At 36.1% G+C, this 22,557-nt stretch overlaps 1 protein-coding gene across 4 annotated transcripts in view; it reads right to left on the reverse strand.

Moving 5' to 3' along the window:
- The window catches only part of CASK (calcium/calmodulin dependent serine protein kinase), a 229,042-nt gene that overhangs the window by 116,922 nt on the left and 89,563 nt on the right, over positions 1–22,557 (reverse strand). For all 4 annotated transcript variants that reach the window (XM_075098335.1, XM_075098326.1, XM_075098319.1 and 1 more), the window contains exons 3-5: positions 16,901–17,006; positions 8,078–8,155; positions 7,123–7,195 (exon numbers count right to left, since the gene is read on the reverse strand). In XM_075098335.1, the coding sequence (XP_074954436.1) occupies positions 7,123–7,195; positions 8,078–8,155; positions 16,901–17,006 (257 nt within the window). The remainder of the gene's footprint in view (positions 1–7,122; positions 7,196–8,077; positions 8,156–16,900; positions 17,007–22,557) is intronic.

Raw genomic sequence — 22,557 nt, forward strand, 5'->3', positions numbered from 1 at the left:
TAACTGTAGACCTTAAAGTATCATGATGACTTAAGTAGAGACTTCAATTATTTTGTATCCTTTCCATAGAAGACACATAAGATTACATAATGGTCTTTTTTGCTGGTATAATCTTCTCTGCAACTGAGATCAAGAGGAGTTTACCGAGTGTAAAAGTGCTATAAAATACTACATATTCTGAGAAATCCTATCACTCACCCAAAATGTCACAATAAAATGTAGTAAGCAATTCTGTCTTTCCAACCCTACCACTGAGTTCCATGACAGGTACACTAAACTGACCCAAGTGCCAGTAGACATAAAATATTAGGTCTTTTCTAGGAAAGACCTCAAGAATTCATATAATCTGACAGCTGCTTCATGTTCTGCAGAAGTTAACTAAAGATGCAAGTGAAAAAGACAGAAAGTCATAGGTAACATACAATGTTACCCGACAGTGGAATTTAGTGATTGCTTCTTTCACAGGATTCCCATGTGATGTTTAGCATATGACTTATGGAAGAACCTTAAGTGGGCAGATTCAGGGTCTAATTCCACAAAGCACGGTAGGAAAGTTGCTCTGCAAACACAGTCCTTGAGCATGGGAAGCCAGTTTGTGTGGGTGGATGCTCGACCATGCAACACAATCAATGGCCAAATACCTACAACAGCAGTATTGATTTGAGCAGTTTAAGTCCTCCAGACAGCACAGTGCTGCTTAGATGGCTGGTTTTAGATCAGTAGCTCTAAGTCTGGGTTGAACAAAGCTGTTTACTACCAAGGTGTTCTTATAATCTGCACAGGCCCAAACCGAGAACCCACTACTTCTGCCCCTCCTTACATAAATTCCTTATACAGAATGCAGTTAGGATACTTCAGCAGAGTGCCTGCCTGTGGATTTTTGCTTAATACAGATGACAGCATAAGCTTAAGTCATGCTTCCTCCACTTTTGTAGTCACAACTACTTGTTCCCAAGTGCTGCATTTATCAAAAAGGCAAGAAAATGGATAAAACTTTGGGAACTACTACTAATATATAACTTTGTGATAGACTCTTAGCAATATCCCATTTCACCATTTCTACATAGTACCAAAAAAATTATATATACTTTACTTTTTTTCTATGTAGTCTGTTCAAGATGATGTCTCCTGTAAATTTTTGAATTGCATCAGTTTTCCTTGTTTTAAATAGTGGAAAAGCTTTTGTGCAGTACACGTAATCTGAGAAACTACAAATTGAGTAATACGTTGGCCTGGCATTCGATCGAAAAGTTCATGGAGGAAAAATCGCCCAAAACAGAAAGGCATGAGGGACAGACAGAGAAATACTTCAGCAAAACACACCTCATGCGCTGAACTTCTTGCACTGCTTAGACATCCTGGTGCCAACTCAGAAGTTAGCAGGTGACTTGTGAATTGTATAGTAAAAAATAAAATAATTTATTTCCATAGCAGGGACCACAAAATCCTAAGGCAAATATGCACAGCATGTGGTTTGCAAAGCAGTTTAAAGGACTGCAAGTGTCTGTCTGCTTTCTGGTTAACCCATTTAAATGTGCTGCATGGGTGGCCAACTCATCGATCAGAAGACATGCATTTTCTGACTGGCTGGACAAACGGCTGGAATATATAAACTTCCTGATCAGAAAGCATGTAGATGTTAGGCCAAGCAGCATATATATACTTCTCAGCAAAACTGCTTCTGAACACGCAGCAGACAGCTAACAGTACGTTAGGAAAAGGGCAGGACAAAACAAGAAATGGGGACTCTGAGCTAGGAAGCCTATGTATAGGAGTGAACATAAAAAGGGGGGAAAAAGTACCAGCTGAAGAAACATTGAGGAAAAAATACTGAAAGCTTTATTCTTGGAGCTTCTTAACCTCTGCACTGAATGAGGAAGTGCTCCTCAGAAAAACATGGACAGACAGGTCACCTTAATTCTACTTCTGCTATTGATTTTCCAGCCTTAGTAACCTTGTAACAATTTAATATGTAACAAAATCCTCACAAAGCAGTTGCTACTGGATCACAAGTGTCTAATAACTTCTAGAAAATAGATAAAAAGCACCAGTTATTCCTGACTGTCCCCAGAAAGTACAAAACAGGTTCCATGCCAAAGTGAAAAGGATAGAAGAAAAGTAACATGCAACAGATTTCTCATTTTGGATATTCGAAGATTAGATAGAGAAGATGGTCTTAAAGAACAGCTTCTATTCTACTTATTTTGTACACAGTTTGATATACACTTACATAAACATATACAAACACATACCTACAAGCTTTACTAATTTTCTAGATATACCAAAAAGCAGAGTAATAAGAATCTTGAATTCTACTAGCAAACACTGAAGTGCCTAACTACAAGTAGTTTAGGCAATGAAAGACAGAAGCGGTAACTGAGCGTGCTTTCAGAATTCATATGGTTAATTAAGTCTGTATAGCACATAAATCAACATGCAAATCTATTCACAGATCAAGACTCAAGTCACATGGACCGAGATTAGTATATGACACACAACACAGTTGTCATGGTTTAACCCAAGTTGGCAACCAAGCAGCACCCTCCTGCCCCCCAGTGGGATGGGGAAAGAATCAGAAAAAACTAAAACCCATGGGCTGAGATTACGACAGTTTAATAGGACAGCAATGGAAGAGAAAATAAATATAATAATTCTAATAATACTACTACTATTAATAATAGAAGAATATACACAACTGTGCACCACATTTGTGTGACACACAGTCGAAATGCTCACCACCCACTGACCGATGCCCAGCCAGTTCCTGAGCAGCGACTACTGCGCCCTGGCCAACTCCTCCCAGTTTATATACTGAGCATGACATCATATGGTATGGAATATCCCTTTGGCCGGTTGGGGTCAGCTGTCTGGCTGTGCACCCTCCCGGCTTCTTGTGCACCTGGTAGAACATGGGAAGCTGAAAACTCCTTGACTAGTATAAAAAGTACTTAGCAACAACTAAAACATCAGTGTGTTATCAACATTATTCTCATAATATATTCAAACCACTATAAAATAATACATATTATTTTTATACATATATATAATTATATATATGATATAAAAATATAAATAGATATATATAACTATACCAGCAGCTAGGAAGAAAATTAACTCTATCCCAGCTGAAACCAGGAAAACAGTGTGTAATGCTTAGTCCCACTCTCTGGAAAAAGTGTTTTTACTTCCAGTCGCAGAAATATTGAAATGCATCTTAACAGCAGAGGTGGCAGAATATGTGTATTTTTGCTTTAGCAGTTTTATCTATTTAGATGATCACATGGTGTAAACAAGCATTCATAACTATGAAGAAAAACCGATAATAAAAATTTTTTATGTCTACATTTAGCCAACAAGCTTGCCCTGACTTCAGCTACACACCAATCATTTTAGTGATCACAAAAATGTATACAAGCGCTCAAACTATATGGAAATCATAGAACAAAGTTGGAGTATGTGGAGTGAAATAAGGATAAAACCCCAGCAACTAAAGCTCTGGATGTGATTAAACTAATCGTTTCAGCTATATTAAAAGGTATTTTTATAAAAAGATTTTGGCAACTATATAAAATACTACATAAGCATCACAATATAGGCCAATGGAAGACTTTAAAACCTCTTAATGTTTTACTGATAAAAAAACCCCAAACCAACGAACCAAAAAAACCCCCAAAACCAAACAAAACCAAAACCCCCCAAACATTCCATTGCAGTTTTTGCAAAAATAAACAGGTGAAAAAATCTGCATTGAACATTGAAAAAAATGCACTTTTTATAGAACACTGTCTTGCTTCATAACTTATACACTTACACTTCTTCTAGCAACATCAATGTTAGTCTGTCCTCTTACTAACAGGTAACCCAGTGAACCTGTCACGACAGGATAAAGCAACTTTTCCCAAACACTGAGAATATAACAACTCAGAATACTGAATGCTGACTAAATGTGACTGCACTAAATGCACAATGCTGCTTTTGGTGCTCCACACCACATTAACTGCCATAGGGATTGGTAATATTCAAGGTCACCTATTTATAACAAAACCACCACTTGCAGCTTTTAAAATTGTAATTATTAAAATAATTCTATACTGCAGAACTTAACGAAGTTCAATGACCACTGATGTCCTTCGCAGTTAAGAGTTGCAGAGGCATATGATAAATTTTTCTCTGTCTTGAAGAAAGATTACAGCTATAGAACACATTTTGGTTACTTGGTTTTAGTTCCATTAAATCTCCAAATATGCATTATTACCTGTAATAAATGTGTTGTTGTATACAAGAGAATTATCCTCAGTTATATTTACACTAACAGAAAAAACCCACTTTAATGCAGAGCTAACCCAGTTTGTTACTTTCTTATTCCTGAAGGTGAAGTAGGAGAAAACACTGTTTTGCAGGACAGATTATAGCGAAGTGGAGATTTGGAAGAAAGAGATAAGCTGTTTTTCTTCTGTTTCTTTGTCCTGTTTTAAAGGTCCTCTCCCATTCATCACTTTTTAATGACTATTTTAACAAAATACTTTCTTTATTGTCTAATACTGACAGCTCAAGAGAAAGCGGGTGAGTTCAGTGACAAATGGTACTCAAGCTCCAGCAAGGTTTTTATGGAAAAAGACATGCATCTCATTTCAGACCCATATTACCCCCATTTCCCTTTTTTTGTTCTCTTACATAAAGATAATCCTGTATATGAACTACTGTGTAATAACATTCTATGTTGGAAAAGACCCTATTTCAATGTCGCTACTTTCGGTAGTGATCTTCTGGCTATTTCTGACACAGCAAGGTTCTGAAAGAATAAAAGGAATTGCCGAGTCCTACATTACTGGGTTGGCAGAATAGGAATAAATGTTGTGGTAAGGGAAAAAATTATTGACATTCACATTTCTGATGCATAGCTGTCTTGAGTTTTCCACCTTCCTGCATTAACACTTTCTACTTTCCTTATCATATAATCTAACTTCCAAGCAGTGAATGAATGCAGGATCGCATTAACAGAAGGTGAAGCAAAGGTGCAATTGTCATGGATTATAAAGCCTTTGAGCAATGTTGAAGGGGGGTCAAATGATATACAGAGGCTCAAGAAACATCTCGTCTCACAGAGCAATGAAGGAAATTACGACAACTACAGGCTATCTTGTGAAAGTTTTCATGTTTTGATTCTGTCACCAGAGGTGACTTGGGAACACACAGGATTTTATTGTAGGCTGTGGTTGTAGTGCTCCAGAAGCTTTGGTAGATATTGCCACTTAGACAAGTCAGATGAAGTCTGGCACCAGACTACAGCAAACTGGAGTACCTCTTGTAACTCTTCCTAATCAGTTGAGAGAACAAAAGTGGCTAAAAGACACCTAATTCTTACAGGGCCTATACAGTGCAAATTTTCCTGTACATCAGATAACGATCAAACATTTTGCAGTTCACTATAACATCCACAGAAAGCGTAAGAGGGGAAAAAACGTAGTATGACCGTATCAACCTTATAGATTTTTATTAATTTGCTTTCTTCCTTGCAGAAAATTTGGAAATTGGTCCTTTAGTCTACTTCCTTTCAAAACAATGTCTACAGTGACATCTAGAGCTGGGATATTGCAGTTAGCTTAATATGGTCTACACCCAAACCCTATATTTATACTTCTGCATTTCTTTTGCCAAGTTGAAACACTTTCTGTTGGTCCACACTACTTTAGACTGATACATTAAAAATTCTTTCTCACTCATGTAATTGAACAGGTTTACTTCTAAGGATGTTATTTAATAAAAGCAGTGATTTTAAAGCTTTCAGAGTCTGGATAAGCTGCAAAGTAAATTCCCATTTTACACTTAGTAAAATGGGCCTCCCTCAGAGGCCCTTGAAACTGAAATCTGTTTTTGTTCAAGAAAATGATCCAACAAAAACAGATGTAGCTTTCAGGAATGCACAGCAACACAAAGATTATGTTAGTTCTGAAATTGTCATGTGGTACCAAAAAAGAACAAGTAAAAGAATCTAGAACCCTCAAGACAGAACAAGATGATACATTTTACCAGCAATTAAGAGGCCACCTTTAGAATTTGCTGTAAGCAAATGTAAAATACCAAACTTAAAAAAGCCTATTACATGGGATAACTTTCTTGATTTTAGAAGGAAAGGAAAAAGAGATTGGGAAAGGTCTGCAATGCCTGTGTATGCAAGACCAAATGACTCCTTAAATGACAATCATCAGTCCATACCCTCTTCCCTCACAGATCACCTGTAGGAATCTGAAGCACAGCTTACCCTCTCTTAATCTTCTCTGTTCACTAAAGCCCAAGATTCACTTCTCAAACTGCAGCATCAGATCTCATTAGAATTGTCATTAATTCCTATAGTGCTTGACTCACCTTGGATAAAAGCAAACTCTTAGAGAAGACAAGTGGGAATAACTATCTTAGAAAATTACATTAACAAAAAATATGCATGTTCAAATTGAAGAGAGTCAAACCCACTTAGGTTAAAACTCCCTAATATTTACATTACGGTACTTTGGGATAAACTAGTTCCATAAATATCCATAGAAATAGTACAAAATTCACCAGACCAAAATAAGTATGTACATACACTGTTCTTAAACATTCTATTTCTCCTCCAAAACTTGTTTGTATTAGAGGAGTCTTCATAATAATGTTTACGACTGCTTGCAAAAAGCAGATACACTACCAATACTGTAGCATTTAAGCATGCACATCTTTCTGAAATCTTAGTTTGGATGAAGACCATCATTATGCTGTCAAAACGATGCCATTAATCTATTGGTTCCAGTTTAATTTATACGATTGATTTATATACACGTTTTCCTAACAAGAAAAAAATGCAAGCAGATTTCATATGAACATTCAAAAACTAGAAATTAAACTGATTTTCAAAGTAAGTTCCAATCAAATGCATATGACTTCTGTGAATAAAGACCTCCTAAAACTTCTATACTGATGCAATTAGAGATGGACACTAATTTTCCATGGCACAGTAAGAGTAAACATACACTCAACAAATATAGCTTCCTCTTCTACAGCTTCCCCGTTCCTCTAAATTACAGAAATCAAAATTCAGTACTTTGTATTACTGTGGTGAAGAAAAAAAAAAGAATTAAAACCCCTTACCTTTACATCCCTGTGAATTATATTATTATCATGACAGTAACGTAGAGCTTCCAATATCTGTCTCATGTAATGACTGAAAAACAAAGACATCGTATATGACAAACCTGCAGGAGATAGTTTATTATATGTGAATAGCAATAAGTTTTAAGAGTCAAACTGTATAAAACTAATCAACGAACTTTACCTTAAATATACAGAGTTCAGTGGAATGGAGTTTGTGTTTATAATAATAAATAATAAAATCTAAAGTTTGAGGATTATTCTGATTGAAGCCAAGGAAAATTAGAAAAGGAAAATCTGCATTTTCCATTTTGTAAATGTTTCAAAGGTTCAATAATTCTACTTCATATAAGGAGGAAGTCAGGAGCCTTCACTTTTTTATAACAAAACACAGAAAGGAAAAAAGTGAGTATCAGTGCCTGATTTAGCTAGAAAGGGACTGAACCAAGATCTTGGTTTGCTTGATGCAGATTGACAACTAACTTCTTTCTCCCCCGTGTCCAAAGGATCCCCTAACAGATTACTGACCATACTACAATGCCAAGAAAGCTAACAGCATCCTGTGCTGCATCAGGTAGAGCGTTACTATCATATATATCTATATCTATCTATATATAAAAAAGGACTACTCCATCTATCAAGACCAAAACACTCACACCTGCCAGGCAAGTCACTGAATGCCATCATATGAGAGAACCATAAAAGGCAAAGACAGAGAATTAAGTATTGGATTTGAAATCATATTTTATTCAATAACTCCATCCAAATACACAAATAGTCAAGGACAAAATGCTTCAAAATTCTACTTTTATTATGCTAATTATTGTAATAAACATTCAGAATGTGGAAACAGGAATATTTATAGTATTCCAACTTTTAGCTACCAGATTGTACAACAGTATATTCCATTATTTTCCATTTATGCTGTGGGATTAATTAAAATTATAATACATACCTGGCTACAGCCTCGCTGTACACAAATCCAGCATCTGCTCTTTTCACAATTTCAAAACACAGATCTGCTCCATCCATACTGCAGGTAAAAAAAGGGAAAAATGCTTAAGACTGATAACTACAATCAATTACATAAAAATGTTCCAAAAAATCTGCTTATTTCACTTATGTAAATCTTACGTAAAATACTCTGGATACATGTACAATGCATCACTAACTAAACCAGCATTTAATAGGTAATCTAATAGAAGTGTCTTGCCACAGGTTAACTGTTTCATGCCTCTCTGGTCATATAACAGTTCTCGAAACATCAGCAAAACCCAACATTTCTATTATTGCTTAAACCGCTCATTGAGCAACACGAGCAAGACAGCAGAAAGTCAATGCCCTGTGTAAGAAGGCTCTGCAAGTTAACAGTTAATGCACAATATAATGTTAAGTGTGTTCTTAAAGGCATTACAAGTGCAACTCTGTAATAAAGACTGTAGTTATACAAAAATATTACTTAAACTGAATTTTAAATGAAGAATTTTAAAAATGCTCTAGAAATGTAGTATAGTCTTTCCAGTTAGCAGTCTCAAAGGCATAATTAAGAAGCCAAGACGATATTTCACACCTCTCAGCTTCACTGAAAGCACCAGAAAACAGCGACAGCGCACATACCGTATCACTAGCTCTGATATTTGATACTTTCTTCTTTTCCCTCCTAATTGTCAGTAGTCTTTCCAATAACCTAACTTCCCACAATGAGTAGTATAACACCTTTAGATGTATGCATATTAATAGTCCTTAGGCTAAAATTAGACTACCATTTCTCTAAAAACAAAGCAACCTGGCGTGGCATAACTGCCCTCCTTTTCATTCTCCTGTAAGTAATCCAAGACAGATTTATATCTAAAAATGTTCACTGCTTGATGGAGAAGGAGCGAGTAACAAGAGTTAACAGGAACAATAAAAATCATATATTATAATACATGCTTAACATGGCACTTACAGAAATATCGATTTTAACGTCATTTTCAGCCTTCACACCTTTTCTTTTTCCTCTCCACCAGACTCAAGGGGAAGGAAAAAAAAATTTTGCAAGGTGTCTAGAAAGCCAACATTATCAGAGCCATTTTGGTAAGCTACCCAGAATGTCAGCGTGCAAACACTTTTGCTTTGTTACAGAGCTGCAATGCAAAACTTCTGATTAAGAGTCACAAGCAACATGCAGAAGCTTTAATTCCCAAACAAATCCAAAAGGTATCCCCATGCAAAATACACTATCATGTGGATAGAGCACTGACAACTATAAGAAAGACTGGTGACCAAAAGAAATGTGCATTCATCTAAGTAGGTGGATAAAAAATTTCCTGGCCAGTTATTTTGGCACCTGGTACCGATTTCACAAGCCCCTCAAATTGGAAATCCATATTGCCAAACCATGACTGCTTATCACTGCATCAATATATTGCTCTGGGGGTTTTCCTAGTAATTTTTCTGTCTTGCTCAGTTTCATACAGCTAGTCTGTTACAGAGCTAAGTATCACTCAGAGCGAGAATATACTGTGCTGCACTATACATAGTACTGTATAGTGGCAACAGGGTCACGTTCAGTGAGAACAGCATAAATCTGAATTTAGCTAGCTTCCTGGAAAAAAGCCCTCATGTCAATCTTCCTTTCAATGCTTCCTCCCAACAATTTATTTCAGTTAGACAGGAAACAAAACCTGAAACCTGAGCATCACCAAGCACTGCAGAACACAAAAAATATATGATTAACTACCAAGAATTAGGAGATGTCATTCCCATGAAGCAGCAGAACCCTTTAGAAGACTAATTACACTCTGACTTGTTAGAAACTACAGAAAAATAAAGATCTAGAGGCGCTCAAGATTTTTAGCAGTGTCAGTAGTTGCTGAGACACTGAGCCAAATGTCATTCCTTTACACTAACTTTTCTATTAAACAAGGTGTTTCTAATCGGAATAGTCTTTAACATGTTTTTCCACCTCCCACTTATATGTACCAGCATTTTTCATTTAAATTTTGAAACAGTAAGTGGCAGTTTGAATTTGAGACTTTTATCTATCTGAGGCTGCAAAAGCAAGAGTCAGACTCAGTTATAAGGAACCCCAGAAAATTCAGTGCACTAACAGACTAAAATCTCAGAAATATCACAATGAAAAGATGACTTTGCAGAAACTGAAAGGCTTATGTGATGCAAGAGCAGTAAGTTTTGAGATACCAATGAAATGGAAGTTCAGGAAGTCTCAGGGTTTTGTAAGGAGTATCGGCATTAGACATTTGAAAACCATAAAAATAAAACAAATAAGTTAGTTTAAATCCACTCAGATAAACACACAGAGACATACACATGCTGAAGACACAGGTGTATGATGCAAAAAGGTTGGTAAAATTACACCTCACTCATAATCTGAGAGGGAAACGTCTGATACCAGTGGAGGGCACTCACGGAAGCTACATAAACTGACTGGGACAGTTTATGGTATTTACACTTAAAAGTGCCAGCTAAAGAAACTCTGAACAGGGAGTTACCACTACGTCTGAATTGTTTGGGTATCTATCCAAACTATATCCCCCAATTTCCCATATTCTACTATTGATTTTTTCATATTTTTAGCAGAACTGTGCCTGGATCTCAGCCCTTTGGAAAAATGTTTCTTTCCATAGCTCTGATCAGTGCTACTCTGTACCTTGAAAATCTTTCTACTGTTCTGCACAAAGCTGGTGATAAGTTGCAACCTGCCCAGAAAGTTTAGTCCTGAGTCATATTTAATGCAGAAATACATTCTGAGGCTAAGGGTCACTCTGAAGAATAGAGAGTATACTCCAGAAGAGATCCACATTTTAATACTGGGGTATGATAACTTTGAAATTGCAGACGGCCTAATAAGATGTGGCCTACAACTTAATATATTGATGAAGAATCAGAAAGTTTGAGAAACACTGCTTTAGGAAATTGAATTAATACTTTAAGGAAGAAAAAAAAAAAAAAAAGACTTGGCATATTGCTTCTGAGTGTGCTGAGTTTTGTACCATGTATGTTAAAGGTCTGTGCACAATGGCATTTATTCTTTCAGTTGGACAGTTTTTATATACTTGCCATCTTCACTGAATACAAATAAACTGCCATAAATTAACGTTAAAAATATAGTATTAACGTTTTCTTGAAGCCTTCTGTAGCAACCTCTGAAAATTAAGACCAAAAAGTACAGAAACTCTTATTTCCTATATATTGTCCATGCATCCAGGGTTTAGCTCATTCCAGATAATTAAATGATCTTCTTGAGTTTACCTTCTCAGCATCTGTTTAGAGGCTTTTTCAGTACTTTAGATTGAGGTATTTTTACCATTTTGATGGCAGCCAAGAGATGAGTTTCAGTAATTCTCATAAACTTACTCATTCCATTTAGTTACAAACAATGGACAAACTTTACAGAGTAATACTTAATTCCTAAATCACAGTGCAGAAGATGATCTTAGGAGACGTAAGTAACTCTAAATAGGTATGCTTGGAAACAATATTTTACTAGCATTTTCATAGCGATAGTCAAAGCTACTAAATAGCATGAAAGAAAGAACATATACATACTTAAAAAGCACTGGTTTTGGCAGTAATATAACAGTAGGACTGTACCTAACCTGAAATCTTTACTCCATACTCTAATGTTAAAACCTCCATATGTCAGCCAGTATCATGAGGCCATACAAAAATACTCACTTTACAGTAATGCTGTGTGAATTAGTTCATATTTATACAAACTCTTGAAAATACAAGTATGCATAGGTATTTTATATTGACTTCTACCAATTAATTTTGCGTAAAAGTGGGTCTTCTGAAGCTTTACTAAAATAACGCAACTTAATAGCCTGTGATAATTAAAGTCATAATAATGCCAAGATTTCAGTGCATGAATGTCTCAATGCTCTGAATTCTCAGTTGCTCTGCCAAATTTTGCTACTTATTTTAAAAGAGCCAAAATCTCATCCAAGATAAAAATCTTGATTTCTATGTCTGTCCTTGTCAACAGGAAACCCCCAAAGACTGCTTGTTAAGCATTAAAACTAATGAAGTCTGTTTTCCCATTAATTCCTGTCCATCAAATTAATGAAATCAATAAATACTAAGCAAACGTAAGATGAAAACCTAATCTCTCTCTCCTGAAATGTAAGTTAGCTTTAAATTCCCTATTGCTTCATTTGACTCTAATCAGGCAATAGTTTACAGGCTATCAGGGAAAAAAGAGAAACACCATACCCAGACCAGATAATTGCCTAAACTTTGTCTCCACAAGTAATGAGGCTACAATGTACTGAATATGCGTAACACGTTAAAAGAACAACAAAAAAATCCCCAATACAAACACAGTGTAAACATGAGTTTTATCAAGTCAAAAAATCTGTCTTTATGTCAGAGTTTGACGTCAGAATATTTAATACTTGGTGGAATTTGGTTTTCTTAAAGCATTTAAAATTAGAGTTAGTCACTTTAGGTTCCCTTTCAGTACACGGGAAAAAACAGCACATACAGAGATGGCTCGGAGGAATTTTTAAACATCTGAAGTTAAGACAGACAGAAGCTCTAATTTAATGACTTCTCTAAGTGTATTGTAACTTTTAAAAATGAATTTGAAAGTTTTTCCTTTTGTTGGATATTTTGAAAATCTGGCCCAAACATTAAACCTAGAAGCATCTGAAACTGTCTTCTTTCAGTAATCACAGCAACCTGTTTTGGTGTGAAAAATACAGATTTTAGTTTCTTTTGATTTTACTTTTAGAAGTTAACAATTAAGACTTATTTTTATCCTAGATACTGCATTATGCAAGTATGAAAGAAGTACAGTAAAGCCATATAAAAGGTGAAGGAATACAGGTGAGACTGCATTTAAAAATAAAACCATAACCAAAATCCTGACATGATTAAGTAAAATAATGAAAAAAAGTTTTCACTCCATAAATTAAGAAGCTGTGCTATTTTGCAGTATTGTAACAAAGCAGAATAAAGAGATAGCATTCATTTTCTCCATTTTTTTTCCTCTAAGCACTTCGACAAAGCAGCAGGATTTAATATACCGTCATTTAAATGCTCACCAGCTTGTGCTTAATGTAAACCTAAGTAACTGCAATCATTTTAAAGTACTGCTTTTATGAATCTGAGACTTTAAGACTAAAGCATTTTTACATGCTAGCTAGGTTAAATGGCAAAGTTAGGCTGTATAGTTATATACATATAACTGGCAAATATAAGTAAGATCAGTTCTTCTAATATCCCATGTGAAAAATCTCTCTTAGAATGCTCTAAGAAAAGCAAAACGACCTACATATAGTGGCGAGACAATATTCTGCAAATGACCAGATATTAAGATATTTGCAATTCACCCACTACTTATATATCCGAGCTCTTCAGCATGAAAGGTAAGTATTCTCAGTCCACGTACTTTGACTATACTGAGGATAAACAGCATATAACGTACTTTAAGTCTAAAACATGGCTTTCAGATACTTCAAATGGAATTTACTTTGTTTTAGAAAAATTGCAAGTAGCTGACCCTTCTCAAAGTGTTCTTATTGATAAAGACCAACAGTCATTAGGAAAAAAAAAAGTAATAAGCAATAGAATATAAAAGCAAAAGCGATAGTTATATACCACACAGAAAACAGCATTCTATGTAAAAATAGTGTTCCTCCCCACCACATGCATGGAACTACCAAGCAAACATCATGTGACAGGGTCAGCACTGCCTAGAATAGCACAATATTGAACAAATAAAGAAATAAACAAGATTGCCCCCCCCCCAATGTAATTTTTTAAAATAGCAGGAAAGTTTCGTATATTATTTTGTTCTTTGCAAGGCACAGCCTTAAAAAAAAAAGAGATTGCTCTCATCCAGTTTGACACTGTAAAATGTGTCTATTTGATGTGCTCTTATTGACTGCATGCTTGGATTAGGTAAAAGGTCATAGTCAACTCGGGACTAATGATAAATCCATTTGATATAAAGCTGTTAGCAAATAACACCACAGAATGGGAAAGAAACCTGTGCCTGTATGATAAAGGCTATCACTGACCCTGTCTCAGCTGCAAGGTCTCTCTAGAGGCTGCAGTGGATCTCTTCCATCAGTAGAAAGAGTCCCTCACCCTTCTGGGGAGCAGCTCGGGGGTATGTGTGGGAAATCACTTGGCACGGGCACATACTTTATTTATGATATAATAATATCTAAATTCTTTTAAAATAACAATTTTACATTAAGACTAAGACTTTCTGGGACACAGCCTGCTTTGTACTCTGCACGCACTTAATCTATTATGGCCAACTGCTTCTGTGCAGTTTATTACAGCAGTACCTCATGGCTAATGGCAACCTATGGGTAACTTGACATGGTCACCCCATTCTAAAGAGTGCTTGAATCTGTGTATAAATAATGGTTAAAAACATAGCTAATTTTTTGGTGTTAAACATCATCGCTACTGTTCACGTTCATCAGTGCTTCTACAAATTGTGACTTGATTTTTTTAATGTTTATTGTAACAAAAGTTGTCAAAATTGGGCACAGATTGTATTTATTCCTGAGTGGTACAATCTCTTGTTAACAGATACATGCTGCGTTTACTTATTTAACTTGTACTTTTTTGTTACAATAGATTTGGCAAGATACTCAGGGTCATTTAAGCAGCCGCTCCATGTAGCTCACTTGTTATGAAACAGTAGTCGACCTATGTCTCATTTAGGCACAACTGATGGCACAAAGTTTTTGATTTGGTTATTGTGTGCATTTCATGTGCTGGCCGTGAATTAATTTTCATGCAAGGCACCTGCCAGTCCACAAATAGCCCATCAGCAGCTGGGCTTATATCTCCTCTTAAGATCTGTGTCACATTTCCCTTTTCTGTCATTTCAGATTAACTAGACCCTAATAAAATATATTTTATCACTCTAGACAGAACTTAGTTGCAAAGCAGTTAAGTTTGTTATAATAATAGCATATTGAATAGAAAGCAGTATGAGGGAAAATAAGTTACCTACAAATACATAGATGCTTTTGTACTAACCAGAAGTTTCTTCTTATGGTCACAATTATATAGTATGCTACTAAACCAATCAAGCTCAGACAATGCAGTCTTACTTCACAGCAAACATCAGTCTTCTGTTGAATCACTTTACCAAAGCACCCCCTAGAGCATAACTCATCGTGCCCACAACTGTTCCATTCCCTGCTACATTTTGAGCACAGGTATTCCAAGTGTCTCATTTTCTATCTCTGTTCGTTACAAGAGAGTGATGTGTTATATTGTTCAAGGGAGACAAGGACATATGAGATGGTCAAGAATTATTATCCTTCAAATAATTTAGCCTCATATTTCCTTCTTTCATGTGGCCTGGAGTCAGGTAGAGTATTTACTTAGTAATCTTACTACTTTCTATGTATACAAACATAAATTATACTAGGCTTATCATTAAAAAATACTTACTGCTTTTGTATCATATTTCTGAGCTACTGGCATGGTAAAAATAGAAGTAAAACCTTTTTTCCATTTCAAAATCTTGTTAATTATCATAGTATGTCTCCCCGAGGTGTACCTAATTATTTCATAATAGGGTAATTAAAGTCCCTGGGTCCACGCTTTGGGATTTACGAAATAAAAAACCAAGTCAGTATTGAATGATAAATTACAGCAAGGAAAGCATAAAACAATTATTTCACCCAATCATAGGTTTATAAACTCACCTAAAATAAAAAAAAGCAGAAGACTTTCAAGCAACAACTTTCAGCTTTCAACAATTTGTTTTGCTCTTGCAACCTAACTTTTTCTCTACCTCAATCGTAAAGCTAGTATGTGAGAATTATTTTTTAAGTGCATATCTCGCATCAAATATTTGGCTTTAGGGGACATACCAATTTGACCTAACACACCGGCATGATGTGTCTTGCTCCAACGTAAGCAGGCTAAATGCATCAGAAAACAAAATGCAGGAAGATCAGAGAAATTAAAGAGGTATATGCCCAGACACACTAGGAATGCATGTGTGGGGAACACAAAAAGAAGAGCTGGTAGGTACAGAGAAGAGAAGGAAGATTGAATACAGAAGACGCACAGTTAGCATTCTGCATGTCAGGTTTTAGCTAACCGGGCAGGACAAAAACAAACTCAGGAAGGGCTAATAATTTTCCCCCAAAGAAGGAATGTGCCAATTTAGGGGCTGCCCCCCTTCTTGTTTCTCGTTGTTGATTAAAAATACCCACTTTACACTGCTGAAAAGTCATGTTTTGTTCACCTTCCATACGCCAATGGTAACTGAACTCTTAGATTTGAACTTCCAAAACAAAGCTTTTAGACAAATGCCTCTTTTCAGGTGATGTGAACAGGTATAGCGATTTACAGGAATACTTAAATACTCCAACAAGCTTTACTTTCTTGTCAAGTAAAGGAAAAGCAGTGCTAAAGAAACAATAGTCTGGAAAAAAAACCAAACAAACAAAACTTCACACCTGGACTAGAATATCATCAATTTCCCAAAGATGATGACTATGAGCAGATTTTTAACTCATTCTCATGTATTCTATTAGGGACATGGAAGCCATCAATGAAACAGTATGTCTGCCCTTAGGAAGCATGCTATAACGAATCAGCCTGATGTTAGCCACTTAGCCAGTGTGACAATTTTTTTCACTTGGGACAATATGTACTTGCCATAAAAAAATATTTCCATAGCACTCAAGACTTCTGAGCTACAAAACAAGCAGGTGGAAGCAGACATACTTTTAGGATTTTATTTAGCAAATGCAAGAGAGAGGTAAAATGGAAGAGAGAAACTTACAACTCAAAGACCATATAAAGCATTCCATCTGAGCTGTATGTCTCCAATAGTTCAACAATATGAGGATGCTTCAGCATGTGACAAATACTGGCTTCCCTCTTCAGATCTGTGGAAGATAATAAGGTAGTGTATTAGCTACATAACCAAGCTATTAAATTAAAAAAAGCATTGAAAACGATTAGAACACAACATTTGGAAACACGTACACATCTGAAATTTCTATTAAATTCTTTCACCTTTATAAAGAACACTGATGAGATGATATTTGATTATTCTCCTTCATAACTTAAGTGCGAAATTAAATTTAAAAAGTCACATAGATCTGAAAATATAAACACATAAAACTTAATAGGCTTTCTTGGTTTGACCTAGAGATCTCCACACATATTCAGACTATACCAAGATTTTAATCCTAAATATCCAGTAGCACTGCGAAATTATCTCCAAATATAGAAAACAGGCTCTTTTACCACACTACGTAACTATTAAAACCTGGAGGTCTCTAGTCTGATCCCTCTGCTCAAAGCAAGGTCAACTAGAGCAGGCTGCCCAGGACCACATCCCAGCTGGGTTTTGAACATCTTCAAGAATGAAGACTCTACAACCTGTCTAGGAAACTTATATCTGATCACCCTCATAAGTAAAGAAGTTTTTTTCTTATGTTCAAAATTCTTGCCGTTTACTTCTTATATATGGATTTTTTTTTTTTAAATCACAATATATGAAATGACACTTGCATAAATTAACCAGCATATATTAGCTCGCATCTCTGTTCTAGAGAAGAGAGAAAAAAGAAGAAAAAGTGAATAAAGAAAGAGCAGAAACCACTGTGGCATCTCTCAAAGCTTGAGAGATTTAGTTTTTAATCAAACAGTTTTACTTTTTCTGATCACAAGTCAATCCTTCTGCTAGTAAAAAATGAAAGAAAATTAATTTAGTGCGGGGTTTTTTTGCTGCTTTGTTGAAACAATCCAGTATTTTTGTTACTTAATCATCCTGAAACTTTTTTTAACTTATGACTAGTATTCCAGAAAAATATCAAGATCCTGAAAGAATAACCTTGATGGTAATTTGAGAAGAGAGGAAAATACTACTTTGTATTCTGAAGTAGACGTTTTACTTTTCTATTCTCTTTCCATACAATTGTTAATTGTTCAAGAATGTCCTACGTATGTATTTATGGGAAAATATAAATACGTTTTTTGGGTTTGAGAATGTTTACCATATTGTTGTGCTACAGTAGTAGAAAGAAATTTAAAATGCACCATTTTCATATGTGCCTTCTTGCACTTCTAAAATGAATCAATAATATTCAAAAATACAAGCAACGAGATTAACATTCTTTCAGGTGAAGCATTTAACAGGTTACTCAGATTTATGCTAGACTTTCAATCTTTTAGTCATCTATAAATTCAGAAAAATGCTCAGAATTTGGAAATGACTGAATTTTAACCCAGGAAAAATGTTCATATTCACAGAGTAAAAATTTTCTTCCTAGAACTTACATATTACACTTGCATCATGTGCTTCCTCCCTTCTTGCAAATATAATCTAAAAGCAAAATGAGCAGAGCAACCCCTTAGAAACCATTATGTAATGTCATCTTAGGAAGTTCAAAGAGAGCAGCAAAAAGAAGCAAATAGCTTTCTCTCACTGATACAGAAGAAATTCAGATAAAGAAACTAATGTAAAATTTGTCCTTTATACAGAGTTTCTATCAAGTAAGAAAACAGCAGTATGTCTTTCATTGTTGAAAATACTTGCATATCAGCCTTTACATCACCTTCATGCAGAGGAACTACTAAAACCATATTGTAACATTCCCTTCCATCATGCTTGGCATTGATTTGACACTAAGTGATTACCACCTCTTTTCTAGACACTGAGGCTCTCCTTGTGTTTCACTGAAGTACACATCCTGTCTTTCGGAAATAAGATCACAGGTAAGCATATCAGCAGATAACATAAAAGAATAGAAAAACTATGTGATTCTGTGGATGACTATGATCTCCAGAAAGTATGGCACTTCTATTTTGTCTCACAATGACTTTAATGCTACCACACTTCACCATGGTATCTGATACCTATTTTAGACGGAAAGCAAAGTGAAAATCCAACAGGAAACTACAGAAAAGTTCTGCTTTATTTACAGGTAAAAAAATGTGTTCAAAATAGTTTACTTTGGCTGTTTACTTTATTAGTTTCTTGTAGGCTTTATTTATATTTTGAAGAGAAGTAGAACTGTGAGGAAGAAAATACATGCTGCCATTTACCTTGTTCCTTTCCGTAATATTGCATGAGTGAAACAATTGCTCACAGACTGAGGCAGCAGAGGAAGGAGAAAGTGGAAAATAAAATTTCCAAACAGGAAAACAAATGAACAGAAGTCACAGAACAAGGCTTTGTGTGACTAAGGGGTTTTGGAGCTAACAGCAGAAAAAAGCCCTACAGCAGTCCTACTACAAAGTCCCCAGCAGGGACTTATTCAACAGTAGACCTATTAAGGATGAAGAAGAAAACTAGGTATATAGAGACAGACAAGTACATACTACATTGATTCAGCAAAGCTACAGGGCAGAAAAGAGGTGAGAGACTCTGCAGGCCATTTGGACTGTGATCCAAATGTCAAAATATGCCATGTTTAAGACCATTAAAAAGGAAAGGGGAGGGAGGAGAAAAGGCAGAGATGGCACATACATTTTGTTGTTTTCACTTAAAAAAATTACATCATTGCCTACTCAATCCCTTATCAAATGCTTTTACCAGACTGGATTAAATTTCATCTCCACATGTTCCTCAAGAGGTAATTAAAATCCCAAGTGCCTACATATACTGTTCCAGTTATGAACATAAAACCAAGCAGATGTTTGGCTGCGAGCAGGTAACTGAAGATTTCCCAAGAAAAATCCCATTATCTTGTGAGCCACTGTATTATCTGTAACTTATCACTCTGAATATAACATCATAGGAACTATTTACTACCTCCTGTGAAGTTTTCTAAACCTCTTGCTATTTTAGCCATGTCACATAGTAATAAAGGTCCCACACATCCCATATCAAAATAAGCCTTTCATATTCTAAACACCTAAAAGAGCTTCACAACAACTCTAGAATCTGCCAACGGACTAAGTCGGCTTTAAGCAGCAAGAGGTGACATGTACCATTTACTAATAGTTATGCATCTCATATTTAGAACAGTCTCCTTATCTGGTAAAGCACACTTAGCTAAAAGAACATACCTTAAGGCAAGACAAGGTCTTAGAATCTAAAACAAATTGTCATCTTTTCATTGCTGGACTATTTTACTTTATATTTGAAGACTTTTTGAACATTTTTATCTATTCTTTTCTTGGTATGGCTGAAGAAATGACTTTCTGTTCTGTTGTTTAAGCCTTCTCTGTCAGCACTTCTTTCAAAATTAAACATTAATGACAACAGAGATAAGAAATAGAAGAGCAAGGTTTAAAAGCGCAAGTGTTAAAAGTTTGTCTGCCAACCGCATGAAAGTTATTGTTCCACAATAGGGAGAAAGAAGCGATGTTTCATCTAACTTGTTTAGCACACAGTCTGATACTTTACATCATAACTTGAAAAGCATTTAAAATCATTAAACTACTGTTACCAGTAAACGTTCCGGAATTTCACAGTCTGTTTACAAAACTTTGAGGTTTTTTTAAGCAACTGAAGATGTGTTGAAGTCTCCATTTTATAAATGGCTAATTATTTAGGGAGAGACACTGAAATGTTAAAATTGCATGAAAGTTCAGACTTCTAAGATGGAAAAGGGAATTCCCAGTTACAACCACCACAGAGAGAAAATGCAGCCCTGTGTTTGGATAACAACACTGAAAATTAATTACTGGAAGCACTAAACAAATAACTGCTCTAAATAACCTTAAAGAAAGTTATGTCAGTCTTTGATAGGAAATACAGAACATGAGCATCACTTAAAATTTCCATGGATGTTAGCTACCTAATATCCTATGCATCTCTGACAATTCTGGCAAACACCTACTTTCCTTTCAAAATCTGACACCCAAGGTTTTACAACATCTAATGCATACGGAACGTATTTTGAAAATATGCTCGTGGTATCCTGTAGCATGGAAAAATGAGATGCTCGCTAGCAGCCTAGATTATAGCACCATTTTAACATCTTAAAAGTGACAAGCAGACTGTAGCAGCCACATGTTTTTTGGTGAAGGACAGCATCAAGTTTCTTAGCAGGATGGAAGACATACTTCATTTTTAAACGTACAGCATTCTGATTTTCCAGGCTCAGTCCTTTAAAAGATTAGTTCTCCAGCCACAGCTTCGGTATGACAGTATTTTGAAAGGAAGTATCTACATCAGTAGTAAACTTCTTGCTTAAAATGCTCCTATATATTTTGTACAGTGAGAATATGATTATATGTAATTCAAATAGATGTGGTCGTACTAAGTTTTAAAAGGAAATCAATATGCTTTTTTCATTTGGTTCTGTCATTCTCACCTACCATCCCTGGGTGCGCATCATGAAGAAGCTGCTGATGACTCCAACGGGAATTCTTCCAGATATAACTAAACTCAATGATGTGCTTCAGAAATGTGCCTGATGCACTCCAGTCTTGAACAGGCCACAAGGCCAGACTAGTTCTAGTTTAAAGTAACACCCTGAAGCACATATAAGGCTGACACTGAGACCTCAGCACCAACTGTTTCAGTCTACAAATGCACTGGTGTTTTGACTTGTGGATTAGCCTTGGCTAGCTGCTGAACTCCCACCCAGGCTCTCTGCTCTCAGCAGGGCAGGGAGTAGAAAATACAAAGAACAGGAACAAAAGAGCTCATGGGTTGAGATAAAGACAAGGAGGTTTCTTATTTAAAAGTTACTATTGTGAGCAAAATAGTTTTACTTGACAAAGTTAATTTACTGCCAATTAAAAGACATTGATCAAGGTGGAGGGAATAAAAAAGATAAACATTAAACCAACAAATGTCTTCCCCCCTTTACCAGCCTCAACTTCACTCCAGACTCCTCTACCGCCCAACTCTAAGTGGTGCAGGGGGGTGGGGGTCATGCTCAGTACACAGCGGCTCCTCTCTGATGCACTCTCGTTTTCACACCTTTCTGCTGCTCCAGCATGGGTCCTCCACCGGCTACAGGGGATATCTGCTCTGCCATGGTGAACCTCCTCCTTCCCTGACCTTGGCATTCCCTATTTTTGTTCCACGCTCCCCAGGCCTTGCTCCAGTGTTTCCTACCCTTCCTTAAATATATTTTCGCAGAAGCACCACACTCATGGCTGATGGTTTCCAGCTTTGGTCTGCTGGAGCTGTATGGAACCAGCCGTGACCAGTGCAGGGCAGCCCTGAGCTTCTTCCCATGGAAGCCAACCCTGCAGCCTCCCATTACAAAAACTTGCCACTTACATTTAATACAGGTCTGCTCCATTTCCTAGTAGCCAAGACTGCACTAGACACCGCGCTTCAAGGGGTTCCAGAAGAGTTGACTACCCCCAAGCTGAGCATACCACATTACACCTCTGTCTCAAGACAGCATGTAACAAGCACACAACACCCTGCACAACAGCAAACTCTAGTTTAATCAATCATACTGTACCTGAGGTCACACTTCCAAAACCAGGTAAGCTTTCAGGGCAATACTAGCTAAAAAA

Source organism: Phalacrocorax aristotelis, chromosome 1 (assembly GCF_949628215.1).
Source record: "Phalacrocorax aristotelis chromosome 1, bGulAri2.1, whole genome shotgun sequence".
In the NCBI taxonomy this organism is placed as follows: Eukaryota; Metazoa; Chordata; class Aves; order Suliformes; family Phalacrocoracidae; genus Phalacrocorax; species Phalacrocorax aristotelis.